The sequence below is a fragment of the Vanellus vanellus genome (assembly GCF_965231255.1).
Source record: "Vanellus vanellus genome assembly, chromosome: 3".
NCBI classification, from domain to species: Eukaryota; Metazoa; Chordata; class Aves; order Charadriiformes; family Charadriidae; genus Vanellus; species Vanellus vanellus.
In genome coordinates this window covers 100,602,146-100,622,606 of record NC_138907.1, presented here as the reverse complement: position 1 = coordinate 100,622,606, position 20,461 = coordinate 100,602,146, and the positions used below count along the sequence as shown (strand labels likewise).

General features: G+C 38.1%; 1 protein-coding gene across 1 annotated transcript in view; it reads right to left on the bottom strand.

Moving 5' to 3' along the window:
* The window catches only part of KHDRBS2 (KH RNA binding domain containing, signal transduction associated 2), a gene marked incomplete at both ends in the record, with an annotated part of 410,021 nt that overhangs the window by 13,557 nt on the left and 376,003 nt on the right, over window positions 1–20,461 (bottom strand). The window contains one exon of the mRNA XM_082480947.1: window positions 6,177–6,235. Within this exon, the coding sequence (XP_082337073.1) occupies window positions 6,177–6,235 (59 nt within the window). The remainder of the gene's footprint in view (window positions 1–6,176; window positions 6,236–20,461) is intronic.

Here is a 20,461-nt window from a genome sequence, read left to right as displayed (position 1 = left end):
AAGCAATGACCTACAATGCCAAAGTTGCTATTAAAAATGAGGAAGGAACTTGGACTTGACAGCCAAACAAACCTCTTACCATCAGCCGCAGAGCAATTGCTAAGAAGCGCTTTTTCAAATTTTACAAATATTTTTCTGTATACATTGCAGCATGGCTTCATCTAGTTTTATCACTGCCATAGATTATTCAACACGGGGTTTATTTCACATTAGGATGGTAGTTACTTGAGTTTCTCCATGAAATGAGCATGCCTATGTCTCATCATGAAGTTATGAGAATTTATGTCTCCTAAGGTAACATTTCTTCAATCAACCTGTTTATCAGAATTCCTGAAATTTGAGCCTCCATACACTGTTTCCTCCCCCAAATTCATCACTATATATTTGTTTTTACTCTTACTTGTTCAGCAGAAACTATCATTTTTATTCTAAAAAAACCCAAACCCAAACCAAACAACCTATGTCATACAGTCTTCAGGCCAAACGCAAAATTAAAAAATAAACAAGATAATAAAAAGTACTGGAACATTCCTGTACATTTTTAGTTGTTAGCCCTATAAAGCCCTATAAAGAATTTGTTTATGAAGTGCCGTCTGTGTAGAGCATTACTTGGTAAAGTAATCGTTGTCACAACAGCAAAGCTCTCATATTGAGAGATTGGCAAGCAATTATTTGTGAAATAGTCAGTTAAATCATTGTGGCAGCATTTTACAACTTAAAGGGTGTCTAACATTAAAAGGAGTTATACTAAACAATTATCCTCTCAAATTTTAATTAAAGATGGAATTATCCTAAAACCAAATACCAGTTGTTTACAAGTGAGCGCTCAATGCTAAACTGGAGTAGAATATGCACTACAAAATGTGGTAATTAGAGAAAATGTGCACATTTGAAGATTTTTGGTAAAGAAAGAGCACACAAATAATGATGTCTCCTTGCCGCAGTGGCAGCCTATGCGGTAAACAGCCTTGCCAGCTTTCCCTGTATAGCAACAGGAGTGTAAGTGGAGTTCACTTACGTCTTCCCTCTTTGTGTAGGAGACAAGGTACAGATTAACCTTCCTAACTCTTGCCTAAGGCCTTTGGCAGATGGTGTTATTCCAATTTAATTGTGGTGGTTTAGGAGGTTCTAGACTTTAACCATCTCCTTTTACCCTCTACCCAAGGTTTCTGCTTTTTTTGGTAATAGCAACAGAAGTCCATGCGTACTGGCCTCTCAGATGCTGCAGTTCATGACCTGGCATAAAAACATAAATGGCCATCATTTCCAGGTAATTCACAAGGCAGAATGTGCACCAGGCTGTGAACTCCAGCATCGGACAACATGCACGCTCTTACTTTCTTCCATCCTCACTATGGCAGTATCAACTTTTGGAAGCAGAGGCAGGAGTCCCTTCAGCCTTCTGCAGCAGGAACTGGCAGAGCTTATCTGCTGGAGTCCCCAGCCCAGGGAAGAACTAAGACAGAAACAGTATCTGACAAATAAAACCTTGAGTGCTTTGATCACTGCAAGGGAGAAAAAGGATTCAGATGAACTGTGAAGCGGGTCAGATGTAATTAGTATAGCTTATGAGGTATTGGACGTTCCTTGCTAGCAAGTCTAGAGTGACCTAACACAGCACAACACTTGTATTGAGAATGCTGGTTCCTCTAAAAAACAGGGAAAAGGAGAAAGAAATGAGAACATAAACGGTTTACAAAGGCCTTTTCTTTACAGTGGTCCTGTCCAGTGAAGGTGCTTTTTGGACTTGGGCCCGACATTACATATGGGCAAGAAAGGTTGTTAGTTACCAAATATTTAGTTGTGCATTTTATCCTAATGGATTTGTAAGACAAATCATTAAATTCGTGTTTTCACTAGATACCTCCTCAGATGACAACAGTGCCAGATGGGAAACCAAAAAATTATTAAAATATAATGAGAGCAATGGATACAAAGTTTTTGTTTATAAATTAATCCATTTTCATGCTTCCTGTTTTAAAAAATAAACATCATCATCAAGTTAACACTGTCACCCTAGTTTAGACTCCTAGATTTAAACTTGTATCTGTAGATATCAAGACCTTCAGTGACATAAGTATCATAAAATATTTATTGAGTGTGATTAGAGGTGAAGATGCTTTACATTTTTGAAAATTGTACAGTACTTTAAGTGACTGGCCTTTTAGTTTTAAAGTGCCTGTTAAAGATATTTCTTCATCACTTGAGGAAGCCTATAAGGGCTATGTCCACAAGAAGATTTCCAGGCTTACGTCCCAAATTTATATTCCTCAGTGCAGAACAGTGATCTCCAAAATTCTCTAGCAGTTAACTGCATAATCCTGATCCTATCAAAAATTGGTAGGAATCTCATAATTCCTCAGTAAAGTATTTCCAGGTGCCCAGAGGCTGCTGTAGGGAATGCTTTGAAGTGTCTCTACTTTGATCCTTCTGAGAGACTGTGGCAAGCATATCGAATCACAACAGAGCTGGAGTGTCTAACTGCATGACAGGGTCCTGTGCTACAAAATTTCATTTATGGAACATCCTTAAGTCATGGGAAATAGTGGGATTTTACACATATCCCTCTCAGGTGCCTTTGCCATTGTCTTGGGAGGGTGCTTGGTTGGATTTGGAAGGGATTGAATTCTCAGGAACCTTCACATCAGAAACTGAACAAGGAGTCAAGGCAATTAACCGAAGCTGTCGATTCTACAGTGAGGAAAAATGTATAAGAATTCATCGTGCGCAGCCTCAGATAAGCAATTTAGGCCATTTCTTGTTTACTACTTCCTTCTAATCAAAAGAGAGATGAACTCCCTGAGAATGACATGGTGTTCAGGTGGGCTGTGGTCTGAAACACCGCTGTGATTTTTTCAACCCTATCATAAATAATCCATAAATCTTAAGAACTTCTGAGGAAACGGTGCCCCTAGTCAGACTTCTCCACAAGCTCTTTTAAAAGGAACATAGAAGAACCCATGAGACAAAAAAAACCTGCTACTTCTCAGGAGCCCAGCGAGAAAGAAGACCTTATTATGGCATACAAGAGAGAAGACCTTATTATGGCGTATATGAGACCTTATTATGTCATATAAGAGACCTTATTATGGTGTACAAGTATCTAAAGGGTGGGCTGAAGGAGGATGGAGCCAGGCTCTTTTCAATGGTTCCCAGTGACAGGACGAGGGGCAATGGGCACAAGTTAGAACACAGGAAGTTCCGTTCGAATACACGGAAACACTTCTTTACGGTGAGGGTGACAGAGCACTGGCACAGGCTGCCCAGGGAGGTTGTGGAGTCCCCTTCCCTGGAGATTTTCAAGACCCGCCTGGATGCAATCCTGAGTAATGTGCTGTAGGCAATCCTGCTTTAGCAGGGGAGTTGGACTAGATGATCTCTAGAGGTCCCTTCCAACTCTGAAAATTCCGTGATTCCGTGATTCCGTGAAAGAAAAGTCATAGCCGGCAGCTCAATATGGGAGTACTATGGTGCTGCATAATACGTAACAAACTGCAGAGAGCTCTATATTACACTTTAAAAAAAAATTAAGAATGAAGTAGCATTGTTATTTGATCGAAACTCAAAAGAAACCTTCTCAGGTACTCCCTAAAGAGAAGCAGGAAGCAAGAGGATGCACGGGAAAAAATAAAGAAATGCCAAGCTAGTCAATTTTTGAGAATTCAGATACTGTTCTTGGAGGGGATAAGTGTGAAAAGACAATTTGTTACTACAAATGGATGAGAGACAAAACCAACAAGACCCCAGTTCTATGTTCATGTACCATTTGTGCGTGGTCTTATTCAGAGTATGGGGGAATTCCGAATTACAGAGGTGTGCCAGAAAGGATTGTAAAGGAGGAACTTCTTTCTTCTTCCACAACTTCCTTGTTGTGGAAGATAAAACAAGGTGTGAAACTGAACTGGGGTGAAAGAAAGACTGTGTTGATTCCTGCAGGATGGTGAAATATGAAGGGATAGCTGGTTTTATACAGTGGGATGGATTCAGAAGACTCACAATGAATTGCAAGACACCCTGAAAAAGAAGTAGACAACTGGGAACAGTTATGTGGGAACAGAGAATTAGGGTAAAAGTTACATGAGGCTGAGAAAGGGTGGCACCAGGCTGCTTATTGGCTGGGTGGGGGGCACTGAAAAAGTCTCATACAGAGAGAACATCAGTATATGTACCAAGAATTTAGAAAATGAGGAAGTTAAGAATATATTCTATAGCTCCATATACTCAGATTAGCTCTTCAGATAAATGGTGGTGACTCTGGGATGAAGGAAGTTCACACACAAGTTTCCATAACACAGAACTAACGAATTTACTAATTTGCTAAACTAAGTGAACCAAGAGGAGCACAAAGACTCCCATAGAAATGTATCTGATTTCAGAAAGTAAAAAAATAGCAATTTGGAATATAATTCCATTTTTAAGTTTATTCCAGGTTACTGGTAAAACTATTGCAGAATTTTGTATTCAAATGCCAGCTCAGAAAATTTTTTAAGCAAAAAAGCAAGTAGACAGTTACCAACCATGTATTTTAAGACAAGTCTAGCAAAGGAAACCCAAGCATTTTGAGTTTGTTTCAGCTGCTAAATGGCAAAAAATTGTAGCTTCATGCAAAGCATAAATTCAGTCATGATCCCACTCTTTGAACACTTTGCAAACCTTAACTAATTAATCCATTCAAAAGCGCAGCTGGGAAAACAAGTAATATTCTTCTAGTTTTACAAATGAGGGATTGAAGGAAGAGTGACATTACTTTAAATGTCTTGCCCAAACACACAGAGATTCAGCGTGGGGAAGTCTAGTTAGAAGTTAAGCAGTGGGTAATTCTTACTGCTGAGCTCAGACTATGCTTTTCTGCGTTGCCCAAAACTTTAGCAATGCATTTGGGAGGACAGATGGAGAGTGGAGCTGTAGAGGGGAGGAAAGGTCTTTCACTGCAGGTATTAAAAAAAGTACTTACAAAAAGGAAACAAAACAAAGGGTAACCAAACCACACACATTCGTATGGATAAGTTATTATTAGTAGTACTTGTTTAGCACTGAAAATGTGCTTTACTGCACATTGTGTTATGCAAATGTATTGCGAGTACTGATTATACAAAAAATTAAGTTATTTCTGATTATGCAATGCAACCATTTTGACATGTCCTGACTTCTGTGCAAATACAAAGGAAACCGCAACTTCGCATTACAGTGACATTTGCTTCACAGCTGCATGAATAACATTTCTTTCAAGCGGCAGTCCTTATATAAATAAACCCTTACTGTAACTTGTACTTGCAGCATCATTTCCAGCAGCTCACATTTTCACAATGCTCTGGAAGTCACCATGTAAACTTACAATACTTTATTAATAGTAGTAAATCAAGCACGACATCTCTGCTGAATATACTAGGGTCAGTCTTTAAGCTGACAATAGTCAGCATCACTCTACTCTATTATTTCAGTGAAAATGTGAGAGTCAGATTCACTGTGCCATCTGATGGTAAAATGTACTGAAAAAAAAATTGATAGGAAAAGATGGAATAAATTTTAATTAGTTGTTGAAACACATCACTAATATCAAACCTAGAATATGGGCTGTACGCATTGGAGCAACCCTTTGTTTTCCTCTCGTGCCCTCTGTTTCTGTGAAGTGGAACTATTCCAGCTCAGACACAGACTCGGTGGGGAGAAGTGCAAAAAGTACAGCGCTCCCTCTACTCGCACTGTCTGGTGTGGCACGAGATACTCCTTTCCCTCTTGGTGCAGTGGGGGTTCCCATGGTGGTACAGCACCCTCTCTTTCCACGTTCATTAAGTCTATATTTCAAAATCTTATAAAACTTGCTGGTTGAAGAGTTGACAGTAGCAGATGCACGGTATTGTTGGCACATCAAGCAGACTGCAACTTAACACTGTGAAATATATTCAGGCGCCAATCACAAACTTCAGTGTTGCTGTTAAAGCTGATTTGTGACTGTGATTAATTTGCTTTGTAATTTTGATCAAAACTGATCTGTCTAATTTTCTGGTCCTACTTCAATAAGTCAAACCTCACCCTAAAGTTCCACAAATCCATTTCGTTTCGTCTTTGTAAAAGCAGTGAAAGAAAGAAAAGTATGTGGAAGTAATTTCTGAGTTGTCAGTGACAGATTTTTTCTGTTGATTTCATACTTTTGCTGAAGGTAGAATAGACCTTACCGTAGCTGTCATAAGCCTCTTCGCTTGTTCCGTGACCATAGTCATAATATTCAGGCACACTGTAACAGATTCAGAGAGCCATGTCACTATTATCATACGTAACCAACTCAAAACGAAAACTGAGCATAGAAAATTAAACATATTTTAACACTTTTACATGATAGCACAGTCCAGCTAGTTTCAGGGGTAGTGAGAATTTAAAAAATATGAAGGAAATTGTATCAGTGACAATAACAGCTATTATACAGCACATCACATTTCTTATCTACTGAGCATAAAGCAAAATTGGTTCTAAATATGTAAACCTAGGAGATGTGACAAACACCGACAGAAATTCTATTTGCAAAAATAAGGTCTGAAAAAAGACCATCCACTTTATGATTCGCTATTGTTAAACTGCCAAAAGAAGTGTTAATCTCATTTATCTGTAATTCCTAACATTTATGCGGTAACAAACTCAGCATAGTTTGTTTTCTCTAAAGCTGACTGCATTGTATTGCGTGGAACCTGTAAAATACTTATCTTTACCAAAAACACTGATAAGTTTTCAGCTTTGCTCCTGAAGAAGAAAGTCTGTTTCCACTGCTTGTAGAGAGAAACATGATTCTCCACAGCCTTATCCTTATGCAGTTATTGGACACCCGTGGAAAGTTTTATACAGTAATCAACAAAATGCATATCGAAGGTTCAAGGAGTGGAAAATCAGACTTAGAGTCTCAAATCCACTTTTTCACAGCTTTCTGTTCATTAAATAAAACTATGTATGGTCATATTAACATGTTATCAAAAGACTTCATATCATGGTTACACCCTGACAATCAGCAATCCCCAGATAGCACCTGGAGTGGACACCCAGAAAATCTGACCTCTAAGATATAATGAAATGGAAATGGATTTTTTCCCACATTTGCTTGACTGCTATTATTATTTGCAGTTTGTACTATGTATTTGGTACCTGGCACCAAATTCAAGATCAGACTGTTGGTGTTATCAGGTACCAGGTAGACATAACAAGAATCAGTCTTTGCCCAGAAAAACTTACAAACTCCACCAATTCTTCTATATTGTATTTCTTCAGTCTGCAGCGAACCAAACAGAAAATGTAACACTTTCCCTGTTGTTACTTTTTTGTTACTATCACTTTTGCTTCTTTTTCCTTGGACGCTGTATGAGATGGACTCTTGCTAAATGAACAGAAGCAGGCAATCAGCTCGATATTGCACTATTTATAACATTATTGCTCAGGCAATTTTCCATATTAGATTACCATCTTAAAAATATTAGTTTACACTTGAAAGAGAAGCTTAGTTGACAGTGGAGTGTACATAAAAATATTTCACAAATGCAATAGAGATAAACAAGCAATCTGTAACAATTATTTTCTTAAAATAATTTTGACTTCTTTGTTCACAAACTGCCTGTAATCAGATTTTTAATTTCTCAAACTTAATAGCTATTCATAACTATTCTTGGAATAATTTCTGAGAATAATTCATGTGCTGCATCTCACTTGAGAGCACTGATTGCGTGTATCTGATAACTGACAGTCAAGTTGTTTTGATTTGGGACACGTCATCCCCTGACTTGTTAGGCACAGCTCTCATAGTCAGTTTTCAGCTACAAATATCTGTGGGAGTTTTTTGAACTGAAAATGCGACTATAATTGCTGTGCATTAATTTAGTAATTTTGCCAGAAGTCATTCATGTGAGTGGACAGTACATTGACGTCAATATCTCAGACAGATGAAATTCATTTGCTAAAGCAGTTTCAGAAAGTGGACACACGAGTGACGTGAATGAAAATGAAGTTAATACTTTTACATATTTTTCCCAGTGCCATCCAAGCTCTATAGAACATAATCACTGCAGAGCATTACCTTCCAGGATAATGGAAGCCATTTGGTTGCTTGAAAATTAATTATCTAAACGTATACACCCTCCTACTGAATTGGTGCAAGAAACAAACAGGAAAAATACATCTTTTATTTGTTGGACATACTAAGTATTCTGTACTATTTTGCAATGATTCTAGCAGCCAATTAAATAAAATCAGAGGATTATGCAAGGTGAACTACAGAACTGTCAGCATCAAGGTTAAATCATGTATGTAGTCATAACTACAGAGCTTATGGTTTAGACATGAGAAATTACTTGAAATGTACAGAACAGACAGATGACATACCGTTCAGATCTGGCAGAGAGCAGTATGAAAAAATCTCATGTAATACAATTTAAGCAGCAGCATTTTGGCATACTGCCTGCTTTTCTGGGTGTCGGACTAGTGAGCGGAGTTACAGGAGAAGAAACCCCACAACTCTCATCTTCTGTCAGCGGTAAGATGCTAATAAACCTTCCTGATACATTTTACAAAACGAAGGGGCTGCATCTAAAGGTCAGCTTTAAAAGGAGTGCATTTGGGACCCAGTCCAAAGGCTAATAAGTTACCAACAGCAGTCCTGCTTTCAGTGGTCACTGAGTAGGGCCTCGAGCTATTACCATCGATATAACATCCAGCAAAAGGCAAGAGTTGCAAGAGCAGGTAAAAATTCATCGCTACGTTATTGTTGTTGTACGTTTTTATTAGAGAAAACCCACACAATCATACAGACAATATGGATGTGAGATAAAAATCCTGCACAGCGAATATTCGGAACTGAAATACATTGTAAACAGAGTACAAAGTTAATACACAAACTGTTAAAATAAGAGACAAGCTGTATTGCAACTATAGAAAGGAAGTGATTTGGTATATACTGCATATTTGATGTCTGTGAGCACAATACTTAACACATTTCTGAAAACGCATAATTCATAGCACAACGCATGATTGCGATCTAAGTTCTCCAACTTTATTTCCCTGAACAATATATATTTTTCATAGATTTGAGCCAAAATGGTATTTCAAATGTCTTGCTAATTCATATTAGATAATGTTTTGAACAATACCTAAGTGAAGGAAGTTTATTTCTTAGTGTGAAACACCTGATTTAAACTCACATTTTGTAAGCCCAACTGCTTATCCATTGGTCTGCTCTATTTTAAACCTTTCTGAATATTCACTACAATCTATTACATGCATTTATTTGTAAATATTTTCCTTTGTTTTTTATTAAAGTGAATAATGAATGATATTTATGAAAATGGGTAATAAAATATGACTTTACATACATAAGATCATTTTTTAGTTAATGAACTACAGAGAGATGTAGTTCTTCAGCATTATGCCCAACTGTGGAAGGAAACAATCAGCAAATGCATTTAGCATAAGTAAAACTTGTTTATATAATTTTAAAGTTCTGAGACTGTTCCTGGAAAATTTGGTGATCATGAGCTCTAGAAACCTCAGGCTCTCTTGGTGGTGCTAATTGGAAACAAGACACCATTATCTGTCATTAGCATTCATTACTTTCAAGCAACGTGAAGTGTAATTTACTTAAATACATGCACCCACCTGAAAGCAGGATGCGATACATTTTATAAAGCAGATACGATTAGCTCATTAACAACTTAGCAGCTTTCACTCCTAAATTTTCAAAGCATTGCACTATAACACCAGACTTCTGAAACACAGAGGTCTTGATGTGCCGTGATTTAGGCTTAAGTAACCTTCTACACGTACCACTTGTGGAAGAATTAGTATCCATGGGAATATGAATCTTACGTGTAGTTTAATTATTTTTATATCTCAAATGGCTCGCAATCTGAGAACCTGTGATGTAATTTTTCTCTATCTAGATGACACTTTTGCAACAGAGATGTATGATTCTGTCCTCATTCCTATTCTGTGGGCAAGAAGATTAATAATACATATATTGCTAATCTTCATAACCTATTTATGTTTCTTTTAACACAACTGTTGGTTTTGATTAGTGCTTTTGAACCTGTTACTTTTAAAGAATTGGAATCAAATTTTCCATAAACTTGTGATGTTTTCTTTTCATGCAGATAAAGCCAGATCAGTTCCAATAAAAAAAAACCACAAAAGATGTTCGTTATTTGAGAGTCTAAGGGCCCCCTGAGCTGCCTTCCAACCTTAATTTCTGGTGCTCCTATGATATAAGGAGGGCTCACAAACAGAGGCTCTGTATCTAAACAGCAGTCTTAAAAGCCAACAGAGGTTTTCAACCTCTTGTTAACTGGGACTCTTTCAGATTGACATTAGTGAAGCAAAACCAAATTTCAGTTTGACTGTGTCAACTCCCATGGGAAACCACACATTTTGTTATCCAAAAGGCTGCTGAGAATTGTGCTTTAAGGTGGTTTAAGCAAAGAACCGCAAACAAAAGGGTTAAGATTGAAGCCACAAACCCCTGACTTTTGGGTCAATAAGCCACCTTGGGGAAGGGTGACGTTCACCACTCAGAGATCAATGGCATTACGTATAGGAAATCACAATATTAATGAATAGACCGCATTAGCCTTTGACCAACCTCTTCCTGCACCTGCAGGAAGCTGCTGACAAGAGACCCAGCATTAGCACCATTACCATCTAGTTCTCTGGCTGCTCTTACAGCTTCTGTAATGTAAGGCAGCAGAGCACTGCAAGAACTGAAGAACTTGAGTGCTTCTTGTTCCCTCATGGTGGTGGGTTGTGGGTTTTTTGTTTTGTTCTTCCTTACTCTCTTTCTGTTCTTTGCTTTTTCTTGCCGAGAGATACATCTGACTTTTTATTCCCTAACTGCGGAGCACAAAACGTGGTTGCAGCCATACAACGGGCCACACTAACAGCCAAAGCTGAAAGGTACAAGAAAGTGTTCATCTGCTTTAAACACTGCTAACATGTGATTCCATATAGGTGGTGTTCTGTAGTCTATCCTGAAAGATCCTAAGAAACTGAAAGCCTTGGATTAAGAGCTAAGACTTTAACAGATTTTTTTTTCCTGCAAAGACATTATTGTATCTTATTTTTCTTTCTTAATGGTTGTACTTTTTAACTGGGAGAGTATATTCTAGAATATTATAAGAATCTTATATTAGGAAATGTCTGGGAAAGAGCTAGTCAATTTAGAAAAGAGGCTTTTGATCAGCCTTGGAGTTATAACTCAGCCATTAGATAATAACTAGGCTTCTTTTGTGAAATACTTGAATTGGACCAACCTAGAGATTCAGCTGATGCCAGTGAAGTTCCACAGTTCAGATTCATAATCAAACAGATGAAAAGGTTCCACACTAGCCTTTGAAGAAGTAAAAATAAGTCTTGAGAGACTTCCCTCTTGCTGTTGAGTGACGCAACACAGTGAGAGTTGTAAACCAATATTGTGTTTTAGGACTGGCACTCTTTGAAGAGGGATTCCCAACCTTTGCCAGCTTGCAATCAGCATCTATACTTTAGACATATATATACATATGGATATTTCAACATATATACACATATGTGTGTGTATATATATGTATGTGTATATGTATATACACATATACACATTTAGACATATAGATACAGACAAATGAAACTTTAGCACTCTTTGTAGAGTGCTCACTCAGTCTGAGTGAGGTTCAGACAACAGATTCTTGAGTCAAGCTAACACCCAGGATAATCCACAAGGATCCCTAGAAGTGGGATTCAATATTTTAGACAACTCTCAGTGTTTTTCACTTCCTCAAATAGATTCTTTGAGGTCTTGGTCTCCTATCTCCCGTTATCTTCGTCTTTCTCAGTCCCTTTTCTGTTGAGCAATCCTTGGAGTTTACAACTTTCAACATCGATAATTGATACAATCGAATACTCAGCTCCCACGCTAACAGGATCCTGTCTAACACTACTGCAGTAGATTTATGTAAGACTGCATTTGTAACGCTTCTCCCTCCTAGACGAGGGAGGGAGCAAGCAGGACTTAACACATAGTTGGTTGCGAAAGAAAAGCTGTTTACACAAAGCAGTATGCTTCTGCTCGGAAGACAGGTGAGCAAGATTTGCATTCCCATGAACTGTAACATATGCAATTTTTATAAAATAGTATTTCAAAATATTTCATAGTGGAAATGTGCGAATAAAGAAATAATCCTAGGAATCTGAAACTTACTGGAGCATCTCTACTTAACAAAGCATTACATCTATAGGAAAGATGAGAAGTCTTTTGAATAAAGGAACTTCTTGTGGGATTCAGCCTTAAATCACAAATATAGTCCTTTAGTGAATAGATCTTTAGAACTAATGTAATAATATGGATGAAGTCTCCCATTTTCTGAAAGCTCATTTGATTGTATCCAATATTTTTAAGAGAAGAATGTCTCCGCTACAATACTCCCTGGATTTATTTAGTAGCTTACAACATGCCTGAAGTTAAACTAGGTCTTATCTGTCTCCAGCATTTTCCTACATCTGATTTCATGCTACTGCAAATCTGAATTTAAAAATAAAATAAATAATGAAGCCAGTAGAGTTATACAAGCATAGGAGTGGAAAGCCATCATAATTGCAATATGACTTTGGGTTCTGAACGTATCGCAGTAACTGAAATAGAAACCAATTTGCCATTTCTTTGCTACAACCACAGACACATGGGAATTTCTATTCACATATTCTGCATTCTGCTGTACTTTTCTCACAGACACAGAATTATGACCAAGTATTTCAGAATACAATATGAAATATCTGCAGATGCAGTATTTGCAAAGGGAATGGTGCAGAATTTTAGGAATCCGACCCAGTTTTAGAGGAAAAACTTTTCTCTATTTCAGACTAACAAAATTTGATTCCATTTTGCTCATTGAATCAAATAAATGAGAAGTGGCATTTGAAAACAGTTTCTGATGATGAATGCTGTAAGTGGATTGCTGTGAAGATACATAAAATGTCATATTCTAGGCTTCCTGCCTTGATTGATTTCAACAGGTTGGAAATAAAATACAGGGAAATCTTTATTTATGAACAGGTGGATATAAGCACAAAGCCAAAATGAAATATGACAAAGTATAAATACAATGCATACTGGTTAAAAGGTGAGAAAGTGCACAGTAGAGAAAATAACACTGAATATCCCATTTACAAAGAACCAACGTAACCACTCTACCTATTGCAGCTCTATGTGTCTATATATTTTACTATATAGCAGTATTTTGATAGTGAAAGAGAAGTGAGTAAACCTCTGATCATATCACAAAAAGATTTAACCATGTTATAATCTCCTAATAAATTAATGATTCATCGCAGTCCGGTCTAGTCATCATTTTTAAACTAATGGACAAAATTGTTTCATTTAACTATGGATAGTTCTCTCCACAACTAGTCTGCAGGAACGTTTTACAAAGCAAGTAGTCAAAAACAGCAAGACTGGTTGATTAAATAAACGTATCTGATCATTGCTTTAAGCGTTTACTGGACTCATTCTACATTCAAGGAAGATCATTGACATCTCTCAGTGTTTTCTTTCTGAATGCATCCCAACATATGAATCTGAGAAATGCTGTTAACTAAAGCTCCTCAGCAAGACATTAGGAAAGAGAGTCTGTGAATATGATTGTGAGTTTCTCCATGGTCTTTGTCTTAAGACTGTTCAGAAATATTTGCTCCCTAGTTCTTTGGTATTCAATTAAACAGCCAAAGATCTTACTTTTACCCTGAGTATTTCTGCCATCTTTTGCTTGGAAATAGCTCCACAACATTATAGCTGGGGATTCAATTGGACGGAGGGTCCAAACATCTTTGGACACCTCAGGGAACACGGAACTACACGACAAGTGGTAGGTACAAACACACCAGGGGCATTGGCAAGAGACAGGAACTTAGTAGAAGTCTGCCAGGTTTCTATCCCCTCCCCAGCTGTCTGTCAGCAGGTAAGGAAACTGATAGCTGTCATTTGAAGACTCAATCCAGAAACAGGGATCAGAACTTATCTGTGTACAACAGCCATTTGTTACTGGCAATGGTTTTCCCAAGTAACTGTTGTAATTAGATTTTGAGAAGTTTTCAAATGAAACTTTCCTTCAAAAATTTATCAAAAAAGGTTCTGCACAAAATGGAATATAAAAGTAATTTCAGTCACGCAGGTGGAAGATTTCAGGATTTTTGATTCAAAGATCTTTGAAGAACACATAAGCTTTTCAGCTGTACAACTTTAGCACCGTAACATGCTGATCAGCTGCTTAGATTTCTAGACTTTACAGTGCTAATGAATTAATGCTGTTACATCACTTACAAGGACAAAGGTGGCCTCTAAACTGGGTGGCTCCAAGACAGCTATCACATCACAAAAGCTATGAGCAATCTCAATGCTGCTGCTATCTGTCCCTTAGATCCATGGCAGAAGGTTTTTAGCAATTTAGTCTTACAGAATCGTCGCAGACTTATTTAATTTTCTTATGACTTCAGATGTCAGCGAGAAGACTGAAAAAACAGGTTTTGTGTTGTAATTTGCACTAACTATTGTTGCATGTACCCTGGCACTCTTGTAAGAAGTTTATGTCAATACCTGAAACTAAAAAGAGCATCTAAGACAGTTTATGCTTTACATGAGTTGGCCACGGTATTAATTTCTTTTGTAGTGGCAAATAAAATTAACATAACTCTTCAGTCTCTTGATAATTTTGTATCAAAGAATTTTTTTTCCTCTAATGAATTTCGCCCCTTTTCAGCATAAGTTAGGAGATATAGTCTAAAAAAAGAAAGTTCATCCAGTGCTGCATTGTACTGTATTATGAGATGTATTATAGTCTTCAGTTTATGTACACTTGCGTATCTAGATGAAAATGCTACCTGTAACAAATTAAGATCTGATATCTTTATTATGAGATCATCCTGAAGGAATGGACTAGAACTATTTACTGTAATTTAACATGACATGAAAAACATAAAAAAGCCAGTAACCTACTCTGCTAAAAACACATTTAACTTTTTCAGTGCTCGAAACATCAGATTTACTTTAATTGTTCCTAAAAGGATTTCTATCATCAGTCATAAAAACCCCACAAATCAAAATGGAGTTTGAAAATGGGGTTACTTTCTTTTTATTTGTAACAAAACAACTTCTTTAGTCCTTTGTTGTTATCTTGAAGTAAACCTAATCATGCATGAACAAAAAGGGGAAAAGGTAACAGAAAATAGAGCTAGAAGGGGCCTTAAAATGTCACCTAGACCATTTCATCTATCTATAAGCACACAAATTTATTTACGTGATTCTTTACTGAAATTTGTCTAATGTGGTTTTAAAGCTATGGTGATGGAGATTACTAAGCGATCCAGTCCTGTGGAGCCCCCTCCTAACATTAATACTAAATTTCTGTTACTGAAACATAGAGCCATCATTTTTTGATAAATCCCAAAGGAGCTTGGAGAAAAGAATAGTCCATCGGGTCGGGTCCATCAAAGAACATGTACACCCAGCAGAACTATGTACTGTTTTGTAAAGTACTGTAATTGTACTAGTCTGAAAGCATTATTTTACTTGCAGCCCTGTTTGTGAAGTACTCATCTTTGGAAACAGATGTACATACAAAGTCTTGCTATCTGGAGGTCAAGCAAGGGTAACCAGGATGAACTGGAGCAAATATACACTGCTGATGTAAATAACTCCTGGAGATTCAGCTGGATAAAATATTCTTTGCTTTACTTCCTAAATAATTTTGCAGCATGTCTCTGTACTGAAGTGATTGTACCTTAAGCCGCATAAGTGACATGGGCTGAACTGTGGTCCATGTTATATTCCTGCATATCAGATCAGAAATAAGTAAGTGATCCCTAAATCCCCTGTACTAGCAGCCCACGCTACAGAAAAAGGAGCTGTAAACACAAGCTATACAGTAGATAGCCTGAACTTAACAATAGAAACAAGCATAACCAGGAAAACAAAGTTTCTTTTCAAAGGCAATTACTTGTCATATATTGAATCTCAATGCTTGAATGTGCTCTTGAAATTTTCTGTGGGTCTGAGTCTTTATAAGTACGTGACTCAGAATTGCAGAGCCTATTACAGGTTGAATTGATAGGTATTGCTATGAACATACAGCTACTGGGATACGACTACACTCATATGGCCACAGCAACTATCTGCCACAGCAGGAAAGAGGACACAGGCAGCATATATGCCCTGAAACATGGTTTTGTCATTATATTTTTGTTACTAGCATTGAGAAACAGGAGCCCAATGGGACTCTGCACATGAGAGCACAGCTGTATGAACCACAGACAATTATATCTTTTGAATTAAATATAATTCAGTTAGATGAAAGCTGTGCCAGTCAACTTGAAATTCTCTGATACTGCACCTTTCCTTTCTCTCTTCTTCAGTCCTCTAAGATAATTTCATTTTGGCCATTATCTAACTCATTGTGTGTAATTCTTCAGATCACATAAAAACTTAGAATTTATTTCAGATGTACTAATGCCATCTTTCTTTATGTTACGATTTAGATTCTGTATTACCATTAACTTCTTAGAGAGGAAGTTCAGAGATGACATGACCTATAACATGCATTTTTGCATCAGAAATGGAAGTTGTTTGCTTAGCAGATGCAGGATGGGTTTTCAGTGTGCATTTGATGGACTAGACAGAAGTCATTGTCCCAAGATGATTTGCATACCAGCGCAGAGTGTGTATCCAGAGGCCTGTTGCCTATAGCATTATATAAAACATCTGCAAGATGAACAGTAAATATTTTGCCAAAAATTGCTCTAAGGCTCTAGAACTGGGTTACTGTCACTAGTGAGGCTGTGTCCAGGCAGGCAAGAGAAATGCCCTTTATCCATGTCCTCTTGCAGTCACAGCATGGATGAAGATATGTCATGAGAAGGCCTGTGACATTGTGGGATGACATCTGGAACAGTAATGTTTTGCACTATTTTCATCTGTCTTTTACCACTGAATTATTTATTCTTCTTGTCAGTATGGTACAGGTTTTCTGTTATTTGCAAATCTATTTCCAGTCTAGGATGGGAGTCACAGACTCTTCTTTCTTTAGTAAGCACCCACCCAACAACTCATTTTGCAGCTGAACTATGTTTTCAACAAAAGTCAGGCAGAACAAAAGGCAGAAGAACAAGCCAACCAACCAGCTCTGGAAAGCATTGCCAATATACCAACTCCCTGTTCACGAAAAACAGGACTGATTGATGTGTGAGTGTTCACGCTGGGCACTGTGGAACAGGGAAATTATACCAAACCCAAACATTAAGTTTCAATGGACAATTGCTGACTTCCTTTGCTTTTCCCTGTCAGGCACCATTGTTTACACTGCATATGGTTGGATAGGTTATGCACAAGCAGATTAAATAGAACATACCCTTCCTGGTTCATCCTGTGACCTGCCAGTCAGTCCCAGATTTCCTTATTATCTCTTTTGGACGTGAGACATGGTACCTTTGAAATGAAACTGCTGGTGCTGGCAGAGAAACAAAGGTCACGGATGACTATAAATGTGGTAGCAAAGCTGAAGATGGCTCTGCTGGCCACCAGGGTTCTCAGCTGATTCGTCAGCAACTGATCCACAAAATTATTATATTGGTCTTGGCTGAAGAGTTTGGCCACACTTTGCATGCGATACGGTCTAATTCCCTACCGACCTCTGAGTAACCAAAGAGGCAGGTCTTGCAGATCCTCTCACAAAACTTTTCATCCTTTTCTCCTGGTGATCTAGTGTTCTCAGCCCATGAAACCTGGACAGTGGTGGTGGTTCAACAGACTTAAAAGTTCCTGCTAAGGAAATCAAAAAGTGTATTATATTTTTAAAACTAATAGGATTCTCCTACATCTTCTGTGTTACAGCTGAGTTGAAAATTCATACTTCTACCATTTTAGAGTTTTGTTTTACGAGCTTGATTGTTGCCCTGTAAAAATCATATTTATTTCTTTAAATCAGTATCTGAGTGGGAATGGACAGGAAGAATGGTTGCCATCACATGTTACAACATGGTTTGAAGGTCAGAAGCCATTGAGAATATCAGTGTGCTTGAACTGCTAAGAATCATCCAAAAAGTGGACAGGCAGCATACCTGTACAGGCCTGCACAGGAACGACATCTACATTAGCAATAGAAATTGGGCAGCATCTGATAGAATGGCTGACAGATGAGGGTTGAGTCTAGCTAAACACCTGGGAGGTGAGAGTAATTTTGTGTAATACCAGAATTCTGTTAGACAACCAGAATATACTTCTTACAAGTTTTTAAGTATCCAGTGCAAGGCGAGTGGAAAACTTAGATAGATATTAACTGGTTGCTGAGATGAGACACTGTTGTTTGAGAACATCAGAAAGAATTGTTTCCTTTACCTCCCTTTCGGCACCTCACCATTGACACATGTGAACAGGCAACGGTGAGGAGCAGGGATGGCAATCATATTCAGAAAGGGATTTTTACTTCTGAATAGCATGTCTAGGATTTATATTTTTATCCAAAGCTGTCAGACTAGAGGTTCAGGAGGTAAATCTAGCTGGCAGAAAGTGTTTGAGTGTTCTCTGCCTGATTTCTGGGTACCTAGGAAATAGTGTATAAACTTAACAACAATAGAATATCTCTTGGTGTGTCTGCGCAGAGGTACTTATCCCCGAAAGTCATCTTCAAACCGCATGGAAGGGAGAGGAAGAGAGAGGAAAAAGAGGTTTCATCAAGAAATTTGAAGTGCCGTGCAACATTGCCTATGGGAAGTATGTCAGCACTGATGTCTTCCCCTGCCCACTGAAATGATTGTCTCCTTGGGTTTTTTTTTTTGGTGTCAGACAAAGCTTTCCTTCTAATTACCTTAAAAACTGTATTTTGACCTCAGTATGAAAAAAATCTAAAATGAGCAAGGTTTCTAAATGTCCTTGCTAAAACTGTGACCTTTTATGTAATCTTGTAAATAATGATTATAGACACATTTGGGAAGAGCAGCTAGTTGTTCATTTAAATCTTTGTCCTGAAGTTCCACCTTGTGTTCTGGGTAGTCATTATAGGACAAGAAGATGAGAAGGAAAAAAGGTAGCTTAGGAAACACAGCTTCTGCTAGTTAAAGGAAGACACACATCAGGCAATATAGACTGTAGCAATAACTGTTTACGTCATACCCTATCATTCTCTCCGTCCTAAAATAAGTCTCCCCAAACATAATAAGGTACATGTGGCACTTACCATAGCGAGGGTCCTGCTGTTCTTTCTTCAAGTTGATTATTGTGTCCATTTCAAAGTGCTCTTGAGGTGCCTCTTAGCTCATTCAGCCACACAGACTTATTGTGGGTTTCATTCAGGCCTGATCCCAAGGCTCTGTCATGGTCTCTTCTGCAAGTGACCCCATCCCCCTATTTTCAGTCTAAAAATCAGACTGCTATCGTGACGGACAGAGCTGTTTGTTGGGAAGGGTGGCAGTGATGGAGTACATTAGAGAAGGACCTATACAAAATATATTGCAGGACCTGCAACGCTATCCCTGACCTTTAGTACAAATCTTCAGATAATTCTGCACAGAAGGACAGCATTTATCTCCATTTCCATCTGGATGTTCCTGGGACTGGGTATTTTTTGTGCTCCTTCTACTAGATCATAATCCTGTGTTGCAGCACAGGGGTGTGTGTTGACGGCATGCTCATTTTCTCTGCTGTTGGCAGACCCTAATTTACAAAAAGTCTAAATCAGACCTCTTGGGCAATGAGGACTAAGGGTCCCTAGAAGGAATATATATGGTCAGAAAGCCTCTGATGAGCAAATGGGAAATAGATGTAAAGTCTAGAAGACAAAGGTATATGTAACAGGGGTGGTGGTGGCAGGCTACCCTAGCGCTATCTTCACTCTGTGCATTGGGTGAGTAGGAGAACAAAGCATGATTTGATATGTTCTCTGCTCTAAAGCACGCTGAACTTGGCTTGCATTCAGTCCGTCCATCCCGTCTCGTCCAACCCCACCCCATCTTCCCTCCCTCCCTCCCTCCACCCCTCCTTCAATGTGAAGCAATGATGAGAGTAAGGCTTGGTCAAGATGCGTGGTGAGACAGTCAGACAAGAGCTCGTATCTTCTCTAAGAATTTCCATAGTGATTCCTTAATGAGCCATAAAAAGCAAGCGGAAACTCTGCCCTTGACATGAACTGAAATCTTGGAGCTCTGCATTAAGCCACCTGCAGAGGGCAGTAATGATATTTTTCTCTCTCAGCACAGACATTGTCTACAGGTTTTTGTTGGTGTTTTTCTTGTAGATCATATACTGGATGAGAGGAATAAGTACTCTGAATCAGTACAACTTATCTTCTTTGTTAGGTGTGGCATGATGTGTCTTTCCCACGTGATTGGAGTATATTAATAACAAGAACTGAGATCGGGAGAGAACTTTTTGGTATATACACCTAATCAAATATTTTGGTCATACTACTTTATTGTATTGTACTAT